Here is a 12224-nt window from a genome sequence, read left to right as displayed (position 1 = left end):
ATTCAGGCCAGTGTTGCAATCCACATTTCCCTACATCTCCCTGCTGGCAACAACCATGGTGAGAACTGGGAATTTCTTTTTAAGTATCAGAGGTGTGTCACTGCGGTGGATCTTTATTGCAACATCCCATCCTTCTGGCAATACCCAAACCTGTATCCCAAAGGACCAGTTTGAAGAATGCTGGCACTGAATTTAAAAGAGAAACTCCCCTAAGGGATTTTCAAAGGTGTTGTCCTTGGGCAGTTCTGCTTCTGCACGTTTTATTCACTTGAGCTGAGAAGCTTTCAGGAAAACAAGCTTCCCTAACCAGTTTGCTTGGCTTCCTCTCCTGCAGGGCATGCCACTTTTGAACTGGGAGCTACGTGGATTCATGGTTCACATGGAAACCCAGTCTATCATCTAGCAGAAGACAATGGTTTGCTTGAGGAGACCACAGAGAGCGAGAGGAGCGTTGGGCGGATCAGTCTTTACTCCAAGAATGGGGTGGCTTATCACCTCACCAACAGCGGGCAGAGGATCCCGAAAGATGTGGTTGAAGAATTCAGTGATTTATACAACGAGGTTGGTGTCCAGCTGCTTGGTCAGGTGGTAGATTTGCCTGGAACACTGAGACCTTTTGGCAGTCAGAACAGTCCAGGACAAGGGTAGAAAAACGGTGATGTCTGTAATTTCTTTGGGGGAAAAAAATCAACACTAAGTTTTCCTCTCATCTGCTTCACTGCACCCCATTTGTCCCTGATGTGGGATTCACTCTGGGGTGAGCAATAACAGTATTTCCATGTTTGTCATCCATTTAATCACTTCCAGCAACTGTTTCTGGGGAGATCCAGTAATTTGCTGGAGAAAGTTGCTACTTATTAAAAGTACAGTGGAGAGATCAAATTGCTAAACAAAGTAGAAGGCAAAACCAGAAACAACCAGATAAATATTGTATCCCTGTGACTTTTTATTGGTTATAAATACTATGAAATGCTGTGTGGTGTGCCAAAGTCACTGCAGTGTGGCAGGAATTGTAAGGTTTTTTTTGCATCAGAAGGAAAGGAACATCTTTTCTGGGAGATTCAGAGCAGCATGAACTTCACTTGAAGGTTATTTTAACTTTTTTGCTTGCCAAAGTTAATTATAATTATTCCCCACATTTTTTTAATGTACATTTAGAGGGGTCAGTGCAGACTGTCTGGGCCTCCGGGTAATGTGATCTCTCAGTGGGTTGTAGAAAATGGAACAAAACATGAGTGTTTTCATCAGGCTGTAGCCGTGCCTAAAACCTTCAGATTTTCATCTGACAGCAAACTTGAGTATTTGACTCTTGGCTGAACACTCACTAGATTCAGGTTACTCTTGCATACTTTGTTTAAAAATATGTCTGGGAGCATTAGAAAAGTCACTGTAGCCTGTAAAGAATTATCAAGAATTGGGTGGGGAGCAGAAAAGGGATTTTTTTTTTTTCATTTGAAAGTATTTTTGGCACTGTCCTGTGTTTCTGAACTGAAATGGGTGATGGGATGGCACAAAATCCTTCCAGTTTTGGAGAGGGGTAGTAGGAATTTCAAAGAAATCTCGTTGTGGGGAGGATTTGTCAACCTGTGGACAACATCTTGGACAAATGCAGGTGGGTATAATTCATCTGAACAATTTTTCATATTACTGAATTAAAAAACAAATAAGAATTTTTCCAGGCAGGAAAAAAAGACAGGTGAGATGTGTGTGGAGGAAGATTAACAGCAACTGGGGCTAGAAAGAGTAAATGAAAATACTGCAGTGAGCAGCATTATTTATGTAAATGGAACACTGCCAAAGTGCATGCAGGGCTTGGTGATCATCCTGTCTGGAAGGTGACAGGAAAATCTCCAGCAAAGGGAGGGCAGAGTCCAAAATGAGAAGGGAATGCACAGATGAGAGCCACTTAGCTTTGAGATAAACTTGATATGATAAAGGCCATAACAAGGCACCTGTGTTTTAGAAATGATTAATTTGGTAAATCTACCCTTTCTTTTAAAGGGGAGAGAAAGGGGCAGCCAGTGACATGAGAGAACAGCACATTAAAAGTTAATCTTCTTTACACAACACCTAATTAGCTTATCACTGCCACAGGATATCTTTATCACTAGGAGACAGAAAAGGCTTTCGCATTTATGGCCTGTAAAAATGTCTGCAGCCACTCGTGGTGATAAAAAATGTGTAAAGGACAGCTGGAGCCAAGCAGGGGACATCAGCCAGCCCCTTAATTGCTCTTGCTAGAGGGGCTTTCTCTGCCCTCCTCCAAAGCCTGCTGGAATTTCTTGCAGGAGCAGCTCATGGTTTTGTTGAGCTGCTTGTCCCAGCCTCCTTGGGGTGCCAGGCTGGAGGGTCTGTGCTGATTTAAGTGTTTGGTTGTGGTTTATTCAGTGCTCTGCCTAGGAAAGTGGGAATTCAGGCAAGCTATGTGATCTCATAAAAATAGCCAGTTAAAATGGCTGTAAGAAATACAAGTGCCCTGGAGGGAGGGCAGCCAGGAGCAGCAGGTGTGTGGCTTTGGGGACATTTTCCTCTGGCATAAAGGGCAGAGGGTGTTCCACACATGCTGAGCCTGGCAGGGTTTGTGTTCTGTGGTGTCCCCCACTTCCCCAGCATTGCTGTGAGAGTGGTGATGCCCTGGCACAGGGTGCCCAGAGCAGCTGTGGCTGCCCCTGGATCCCTGGAAGTGTCCAAGGCCAGGCTGGATGGGGCTTGGATAATTTGGTCTGATGGGAGATGTCCCTGCCCATGGCAGGGGGGTTGGAACAATGCAATCCTCAATGTCTCTTCCAACCCAAACCATTCCATAATTCTGTGGGTTTTTTTTTTTTTTTTTTTTTTGCATGTTCATTAGGGTTTATTTAATCCTTTTTTTATCTCCCAAGCTCTGTTGCTTTAACTGGTGGTGAAATGAGTGTTGGGGAGGAACAGCAGGAATTTTCAGTTTTGTAGTTCTGGGGTTTTTTTTGGGAAGTGGGTTTTATAATTGGTTTTGTTAAAGCATCTTGAAATTGTCCAGGATAAAAAGTCATCTTACAGATCACTAAATCCTGAGGTCAGGGTCTTCCCTTGCCTCCTAGGAGCTCCCAGGCCTTCCTCAGGTTTTTATTAGTAATCCCACCATCATGTCATCTCATCCTTCAGAGAAGGCTGAGGTAGCCAAGGCTGTGACACACCCTGTCCTAAACTGAAAAGAAAGAACCCCCACAAAACAGCCAGCAACCCACGATGGATGCAAAGCCTAATCAGCTGGCATGATCAGTGGAAAATGTTTTCCTGAATGAGCAGGGCTAAATTTGTCACCATTCCAAAGCCCTGTGTGCACAGCCAGCTCCCCAGGCACTCACACCCTGCCTGCCTGTCCCTGCAGCTGCTGCTGGCCTCCAGCCTGTGCCCTCTGCTCTGCTGCTCCATCTGGGATGCTCTAGCCCCACTTATCTTGTCATCTGGACACCAAATTCTAGGGAATTCAAAGTGCAGGGGGTCTCTTTGAGTTTCACTGTGCATGTGGAGTCTCTGAAACTGGAGAGCAAGGCAGGGTCTCTCTGTGCTGAGTTTTCCTGGAGTGAAAGGCAAAGCACCCCTGTACCTCCAGAGCTTTGCCTCACTAATTCATCTGGAAAGTCCTTAGGCTTTTTCCAGGCACTTATCCAATCTTTTTTGGCTGGCTTCTACCTCAGTACAAGTTTTGCTGCTTTTTTGTTTGCAGTAGCCTGAATTTTTACTAGCTGTAGGGATGTCTGACAGAAGACTTTATTTGGTTATGAGGAAGCAGAGCAGTCAGACTGCTTGAAGACTGCTCAGCTCTTCATTTCTCCAGCAGAAAGTTCCTTGGGAGAGGCTGTTGCCCTGCACTGGGGTCAGTCAGGATCTGTCATGAGCTTGTGACTGAGGTGACCTGAATTCTCCTGGTGGAAGGAGAGCAGTGCCTTTAAGGAAGGTCTCCAGTCCTGCAGAGCATCCACCTGGATTCCCAACCACCCATTGCCAAGGGAAGCACCATGAGGCAGGGCAGGATTCTAGGATTGTCCTGCTTAGACTGTGTGCTGTGTGGGGCTGGCACTGCTCAGGGTCATTGTCACTCCATTTGGTCAGTCCCCAAAAGGAAAGAGGCACCAACATGGGGAGGTTCCCCAAGGTGTGATGCCCATATCATGTATTTGTAATTTTCCTACCTTCCTTCCATTCCTTCTGGGATAACTGGAGGAATTCTGGGGCTGGGAGAGGATTTTGGCTCTTCTTGCTTATCCCACATCTGCTTGACTCTCAGGAAGATGACCAGAGTGGGACCTCTGAGGGTAATGTCTGCACCTTTGGGGTCTGTGTATAACTCCTCAGAGAATGTGAACAGGGAAATTTATCTCTGAGTTGTTCCTGTGCCACCGCTAAGCCCTCATTTCCCTTTCCAGAGAGGTGTTTAAAGCTGATTCCCAGGTATTAGTGAGAAGTGGGAAGGAGGTGGTGATCTGGACAGGTTAAATGCAGCTGAGAAATCACACAGTCCATCACCAGCCTGGTTTAGGAAAAGTGCCTGCTTTTACTCCAGCTTTTCAGGCAGGGTGTAGTCCCTGAAGAACTGCTTCCCAGGAACCCTGCCTTTAACAATCAGCTAATTAATGGCCTTGTTATCTGTCAGCTTTCTCCTGTGTGCTGCAACAGCTTCTGGGGGAGAGATGCAGCCAAAGAGTGACAAGTTATCCATGCTCCTCACCCCCAGCCCGTGCTGGGCTCCCTGCCATCCCCAGTTAAGCTCCAGTGCCTTGCCTTGCAGTTAGCATGGAAAGAGTCACCCTTCCCTCCCTGCCTCTATTGCACTGACAGATGTCTGGCCTGGCAACAGCACAGCCCTGTCTCCATCAGGGCTGCTCACTGGACAGGGATTAAGTCACAGCAGTTTTTAAGCCAAATGAGAAAAAGACAATGCTGGGCATCGTCACCGGCGCTGACAGGAAGGAGTGTGGATGGGGATGTGCTTTCCTGACCTCCTTCAGTGAGGAGAAACTTCTTTATTTAGCTTTGTTCTTCCTAAGAAACTGCCTTTTCCTGTGGTGGAGGAGCACGTAGGTAGTAAATAAACATGTGGAAGAGGAAGCCTGTAGGTAACAGAGGGGACATCCCTGCTGGAATCCACGTTCCCTGCACACACCCTGGTTGTGGGATGCCCCAAAGCTGCTCAGAAAGAAGACAGAAGATGGAAGCTGAAGTGAAGCTGTTTTAGGACTATGGACATTCAGTTAACTCACTATAATTTCTTACCTTCAACACCTTCTGTCTTGCAGAGCCAGGGAGCTTGGGTTGTTCATCATGGAGAAGAGAAGGCTTCAGGGAGAGCTTCCAGTGCCTGAAGGGGCTCCAGGAGAGCTGGAGAGGGACTGGGGACAAGGGATGGAGGGACAGGACACAGGGAATGGCTTCCACTGCCAGAGGGCAGGGATGGATTGGATATTGGGAAGGAATTGTTCCCTGTGAGGATGGTGAGGCCCTGGCACAGGGTGCCCAGAGAAGCTGTGGCTGCCCCTGGATCCCTGGCAATGTCCAAGGCCAGGCTGGACAGGACTTGGAGCCACCTGGGCTAGTGGAAGGTGTCTCTGGCCATGGCAGGGGGAGGGACTGGATGGGCTTTAAGGTCCCTTCCAACCCAATTCTATGATTCTGTGAATCCCCTGGAGGATTGTGTATAAGCCTTCAGGATAAGGGAAGGAAAACTGCTTGGAATGAATGGTTACTTGAGATGTTCTTTGTTTTTCAGACAGGCTTCCAAGGCCACTTGTTCTGTCCCATCTGAGGGGAGCTGTAGGGTGAGAAATGTTTAGGTCCTCCTGCTGGGATGTGAGATTGCCAGTGGTAAGAGATGGGGGTGGATGCAGTCTGTCCTTTGGTTTTGCTCCCTGCTTGTATCAGATGTGTGATAACAGAAAAACAAAGTTTATCTGGACTGTCATGGTGTAGCTCTTCTTGTTGCTGGACATGGAGCTCTGGTTTGGATGCAGGCAGATTTTGAAGGGTTAACTAGAAGATCAGCAGAATCTTTCAGGTCATTCTTGTTGTTACCTTTCCCCAGGATCTTTGAGGGAAAGTCCATTCCTACTCTCTCAGGAACCCTGGTGCTGAAATGATTGTAGGAATATGGGTTTTCAGGTATTACAAGTGCCTGTTCCCAGTCACCCCAGTGATGGTCCCATAGGAATGACAATGCTTTCCCTACCTGGGAAGAAAAGCCTGGATAATTCCAACTCCAGACAGCACACTTCTGCTCCTGCTTCATTGGAAATCTACCTTAAATGAGGTGTCCTAGAGAAGCTTTTCCACAGGATGCATTTGCTGCTCTTGTTCATTTAAACATACATTTTGAGCATCTTTCACTCATAGATTGTGACAATATATTTCTCAATGTAGAACCTGCTGTTGTTTTTCCTTTTGTTTCTTGTCTGCAACAGCTTTGCTTCCTGTTCTTCCTCAGATGTTCAGCAACCCCAAGAATCATAGAATATCCTGAGTTGGAAGTGACTTGGGAGAATCATCCAGTTTAGCTCCTGGGCCTGCTCAGGAAATACCCCAAAATCACACTCTCTGTCTGAGGGTGTTATCAAAATGCTTCTTGAACTTGAAAAACAAGGAAATAACAGGAAAAATAAGAAATCCTGATGTGATTAAACTTAACCTGCTGTCTGATCAATGGGATGGCCCCTCCAGGAAAGACTTTCCTTGATGGTTACAGCCCAGAGAAGTCTCCTCCCTGTGGGGCATGGAAAAGTATAATAATTAACAAAAACATAGCCAGGCTCACTTCTCCTGTGGGCCAAGTGGTGGCTGGGTTTTAGCAGGGCTTTGCTTGTCCTGTGAGTGTGTTATCTGCTTACAGAGCTCAATCAGCTTATGAAAGCCGAGCTGATTGTGCTGACGCAAGGTCTGTGCAGCCTGGACCTGCTGCAAGTGCTTGTGGCCTCAGAAATCCACAGACCTGAGAACCAGGGAAAGCTGGAACTGCCAAAGTTTCCTTTGCTGGAAGCTTTTGTTTCATACAGGGTGTTGAGCCCCATCTTTCTTGTCTGGGAATCTCCTTGGAATGGCTGTGTCCCAGGCAGGGTCTGCAATTCTCTTCTGTCTTCACCAGTCCCACTCATTTTCCTTGTGGTTGTTTCTCCTCTGTTTTTATAGTTTATTCTGCCCCCTCCCTTTTTTTTTATTCTTTCACTTATTTTCTTTAATTTCTTCCTCATCCCTTACTTGTCATCTTGCCTTCTTCCATTTGCTCACTGTCTTCCTCTCTCTTCTATCACTGCAATGTGTTTATCCTCCTCCCTTTCCTCTTCTTCCCTCTATTTGCCTCCTCAAATTCACTTTATTCCTAAAACCCAAGATAAAATCAAGCTCTTGGGGAAAATTGGAGTGGGAAGAACATAAACCATAGCAGATTAGTCCTATCTGCAGGGAATGGGGAGCTCCAGAAACTTTTGAAGGCAAGGCTGCTACAGTTTTATCAGCTTTGTACCAGATATTTACTCTTGACTTCAAGTTCTTGACATACCCAAATCATCTGCTTCCAAAATAAAACTGTATTTACTGACCATAAACTGTATTTAAACCATCTTTGACAGGAAAAACTCCCCAAGCAGAGACATCCCCTGTGCTTGTAGGAGTATTATGCACCCTGTGGCATGATGTGAATGGGAAGGGGAACATATTGTGGACAAACAAGTCATTAATGGGATGTGCTGCATTTCTGAAAGGCATCTTTTGAAAGCTTTCCTGTGTTAAAAGATTCCTCTGGAGTTTTTTTTTGTTTGTTTGTTTGTTTGTTTTTTCAAAAAGGAAGAGCCATGATGCAATTGCAGGCTCTTCTGTCAATATTATAGATAGAAATACAAGTTATTCCAGGGCTGAGGTGGATGGTGTTTCCTTGCCTTTAAGTAGCTTGTGTGGAATACTGGAGTTAAAAAACACCAGTAATACCTTCTTCAAAGAATAATGATTTGTTACAAGGGATTTTGCTTAGAGATGTCACTGTTTTCCATGGATTTCTACCTGTCCTATGCTCAACTAGAACGTGTGTGCATACAGAATTCCTTTGGTGTTTGTCACTTCCTAATTTAATGGGACAAAAAACAACTGTGAAACTGAATTCACCCACTCTGGTGGATTCCTTCTAAATAATGGAGAGGTGGAAGGGCTGGTTTCAGATCAGAGCAGCCTGGGGTTGCAGTGGGACACAGAGGTGGGAGAAGAGCTGGTGCTTTTTGTCAGATATGAGAGGGACGTGGGTTCTGCTGGGAGGAGGAGGAGGTGGCACAGGTGAAGGAAGGAGCATCCTGCTGGGCATCCTGTGGCCCATCCTTGTGTCCTGTCTCTGGCAGGTCTATAACCTGACTCAGGAGTTCTTCCAGAGAGGTAAACCAGTCAATGCTGAGAGCCAGAACAGCGTGGGCGTTTTCACGCGGGACGTCGTGCGCAAACGCGTCAAGGCCGACCCGGACGACACGGAGGCCGTCAAGAGGCTGAAACTGGCCATGATCCAGCAGTACCTGAAGGTATGTCTGCACGTCTCTGGGGTGCTTTGTTTCTGTTTAAACTAGGGGCAAACAAAACCTGAACCCCAGGCACCTGGCTGAGCCCTGCCCAGCCCTGGAAATTGCTTTCTGTGCTCTCTTGCAGTTTGTGTTTCTATTCACGACTTTCCCTCCTGACGCAGATCCAAAGACAGTGGGCTGCAAGGAATAATCCCTTTACTCTTTTTTTTTTTTTTTCCTACCTTAAACCCTCTTTTCTTAATACAAGGGGCTTACCTAGGCCTTGTTAAATTTCCTGGTGTGATTTTTTTGGTTTTTTTTTACCACCTGAAGCTACTCTGTTGTCAGGTTCTTTTAGTAATATATTACCTTGTGAGTTACACCTGTACCCCCGATTCTGCCTGAGTGCTTTTGCCTCTCAGAGACCAGAAGAAATGTAACTCTGATACTAGTAATTTGCTGAAGAAATCCCCAGAAAGCATTTTGAAGGCAAAGTAATAAAATCTAAGATAGATTGTATAAAACCAGCTTTCCAAACGGCTTCCATAGTTCTTTTTATCTCCTTGGTGCCTTGGCTGAATTAGTTCTCTGTGGGACGAGGACGTAATGCTGTATCAAGCACTCCACGAGTAAAGTGTATCAGTCATTTTTATTTCAATTAGAATGACTTAAAAGCTTCTGAAATGAGGCAGGGGAGGCAAGCAGCACTTTGTCATGTGTGCACTGTTTTCAGGTGGGAAGCTAAACCAAAGAGGAATAAAGACCTAAAGAGTCTCACAGGAGATTTGAGATAAAGCTGAGGTTTGAACCCTGGTGTCCTGAGCCTGATACCTCTCACCCAAAACCTTTTATCACAGAGTGTCTCCAAAGCTGTAAAGCTCAGTTATTTATTGAGTTACCCATGCAGACAGGGTTAAGTCATTGGATACTGCTCTGGGTTTCCTGGTGGTTTCTCCTGTGCTTCCTCCAGGCTGCCCCAGTCAGAGCTGTTTCTGCAAGACTTGCAAATCCCTTCTCATGCAAATACCTGAGAACAACAAAGCTTCTCATACTTAAGACTATCAGATGACAGAGTGGGGATTAACCTGTCTTGGGTTAGAGTCTTGGTAGTTGCTTGTTTTTCCCCTTGGCATTTTGCCTTCATGGTTGAAAGAATCAAACAGCCACCAGTGTTTAACTTCATAGTGAGGGGTGTCCTGTTGGAGCATCCAGGCAGGATGAGGATCCTGTGTGACCCTGGGGGAGGGCTGGGAAGTGCTTGGGTGGGATGGAACCCACCAAGTTCAAAGTCCAAAGATGGATCTTCACTCAGTCCCCACTGGAGTCATCAGGCAGTGACCAGGACAGGGAAGGCACCTGCTTGTCCCTGGGAACTGCTGGTACAACCCTGACTTGTTCTCTTTGTCCCAGCACAGAGATTCCTGCCCTGCACTGAGGTGCTCCACAGGGAGACGGTCTAGGCTTGTCAGGCTTCCAAGCACACTCATTAAAGTGTGGAAGGGCCTGGAAAACAGGTCAAAGGGTGAGGCCAGGAATTGTAATATTCCTTAAAACACTTAGAGAATGGCAGTGTGGAGCACTTGTGACTGCGGCGATGTGAAGGTTTTAAGATCACTGTGTCCCGTGCATCAGGATTATCATTAGAAGCTTATCACAAGACAGGCCAAACATCCTGCCTTTGTTCCAGGGATTGTTGGGAGCTACAGCTGTGCTTAATGCTCCTACAAACATTAACCGACAGGTTAATGGATCTAAAGCTTTGGTAATCACATCAAACACACGTGGCTCGCATCTTGGCATTTCCCTTTCCCGTCTCCTTCAGTTCCTCCTCTGCTGGGTCCTCTCACCTCTGGCAGATTGTTAGCTGGCTGATTGCTGACTGTTTGACAGTATGCTGAAAGCTGCAGACAGCAGAAATAGCTGCCAGGAGTTTTTTGTGGCTCCTTGTGGGAACATTTATTAGTGTTGGAATGAGCATCTGAGGAACGCAGCTCCAGGTTCTGCTGTAGGAGAGCAGGCAGCAGGTCCCTGGCCTCTGCAGAGGGTTTTAAAGGATAGAAAACAGAACTTGGACCCAGAATTGTGCAGAAGCAAAGACATCATGATACTGCAGATTCACAGATTGATTGGGTTGGAAGGGGCCTTAGAGACTATCCAGTTCCATCCCCTGCCATGGGCAGGGACACCTTCCACTATCCCAGGTTGCTCCAAGCCCCAATGTCCAACCTGGCTTTGAAAACACTTCCAGGGATCCAGGGGCAGCCACAGCTTCTCTGGGCATCCTGTGCCAGGGCCTCACCACCCTCTCAAGGAACAATTTATTCTTCATAGCTAATTTAATTTGACCATCACTTTAAAGCCATAATTCTTTCTCCTGTCACTCCATGGCCTTCTCCAAAACCCCTCTCCAGCTCTTTTGTAGCACCTTTAGGTACTGAGGAGGTCTTGCCAGAGCTTTCTCTTCTCCAGGCTGAGCAGCCCCAGCTCTCAGTTTGTCTCCAGATTAGAGGGGCTCCAGCCCTCTGGTTTCTGAACTCTGCAACTCAGTCTTTACTGTGACAAAATGGTTTCTCTGGTTGCAAGAAAGACTAAGGATTGATTTTTGTCAGATCCTATGGCCAAGCACTTCTTTACTAGCAAAACTAATCTGGTTTCAGAGTGGAATTCAGCACTCTCATCTCATGCAGCTCCTCTGTGCCCTTGCAGAGCTGTGGCTAAAGGAGTTGCTCTGTGGCAATGTTGCTTTTGTGTTGCTTTTCCTTAGGTAGAGAGCTGTGAGAGCAGCTCCCACAGCATGGATGAAGTCTCGCTGAGTGAATTTGGGGAATGGACCGAAATCCCCGGGGCCCATCACGTCATTCCCTGTGGTTTCATTAAGATCGTGGAGATCCTGGCCCGCTCCATCCCCAAGTCTGTCATTCAGCTGCGCAAGCCGGTCAAGTGCATCCACTGGAACCAGTCGGTCAGCAAGGAGATTGAGAGGGTGGCTGACCACAACAGTGACCTCCCCGAGGAGAACAAGGGCTCCAGCGTCTTCGTAGAGTGCGAGGACTGTGAGTTCATCCCAGCTGACCACGTCATTGTGACTGTGTCCCTGGGAGTGCTGAAGAAGCGCCACGAGAGCCTGTTCCACCCCCGCCTGCCTGAGGAGAAGGTGATGGCCATTGAGAAACTGGGGATCAATACCACTGACAAGATCTTCCTGGAGTTCGAGGAGCCTTTCTGGAGCTCTGAATGCAACAGCATCCAGTTTGTCTGGGAAGACGAGGCAGAGAGCGAGAGCTTGACTTATCCTGAGGAGCTGTGGTACAAGAAGATCTGCAGCTTTGATGTGCTGTACCCACCCGAGAGGTACGGCCACGTCCTCAGTGGCTGGATCTGTGGAGAAGAGGCTTTGATTATGGAGAAGTGTGATGATGAAACTGTGGCAGAAACCTGCACCGAAATGCTTCGTAAATTTACAGGTCAGCCCTGCTCTGGTGGGAGAGGGAGCGTGGGGCTGGGGGATCCAATAACCACCAGGAAGGAAATGCTTTCAGGTCATTTTTAGTTCTTTGGCATTTTGTGTCCCTTTGAATGTGCATAGCTCCTGCTTGGGTGTGCCTGAGAGCTATTTATACAGAGGGGTGATAAACCAGCTCAGGAAGTGGTGGGCAGAAGTGCTGGAGGATTCCACATCCTCTGCTTTTTTGAATCCCAAATAACTCTTCAGCAGCTGAA

The 12224-nt window shown here is 46.9% G+C and overlaps 1 protein-coding gene across 2 annotated transcripts in view; it reads left to right on the top strand.

Annotated features, from left to right (window-relative positions):
- Positions 1-12224, top strand: part of SMOX (spermine oxidase) — a 61448-nt gene that overhangs the window by 41603 nt on the left and 7621 nt on the right. For both annotated transcript variants that reach the window (XM_056489795.1, XM_056489796.1), the window contains exons 3-5: positions 335-561; positions 8352-8525; positions 11269-11968. In XM_056489795.1, coding sequence (XP_056345770.1) covers positions 335-561; positions 8352-8525; positions 11269-11968 — 1101 coding nt within the window. The remainder of the gene's footprint in view (positions 1-334; positions 562-8351; positions 8526-11268; positions 11969-12224) is intronic.

The sequence above is a fragment of the Oenanthe melanoleuca genome, chromosome 4, assembly GCF_029582105.1.
Source record: "Oenanthe melanoleuca isolate GR-GAL-2019-014 chromosome 4, OMel1.0, whole genome shotgun sequence".
NCBI classification, from domain to species: domain Eukaryota; kingdom Metazoa; phylum Chordata; class Aves; order Passeriformes; family Muscicapidae; genus Oenanthe; species Oenanthe melanoleuca.
This window is presented reverse-complemented; position numbering and strand designations above follow the sequence as displayed.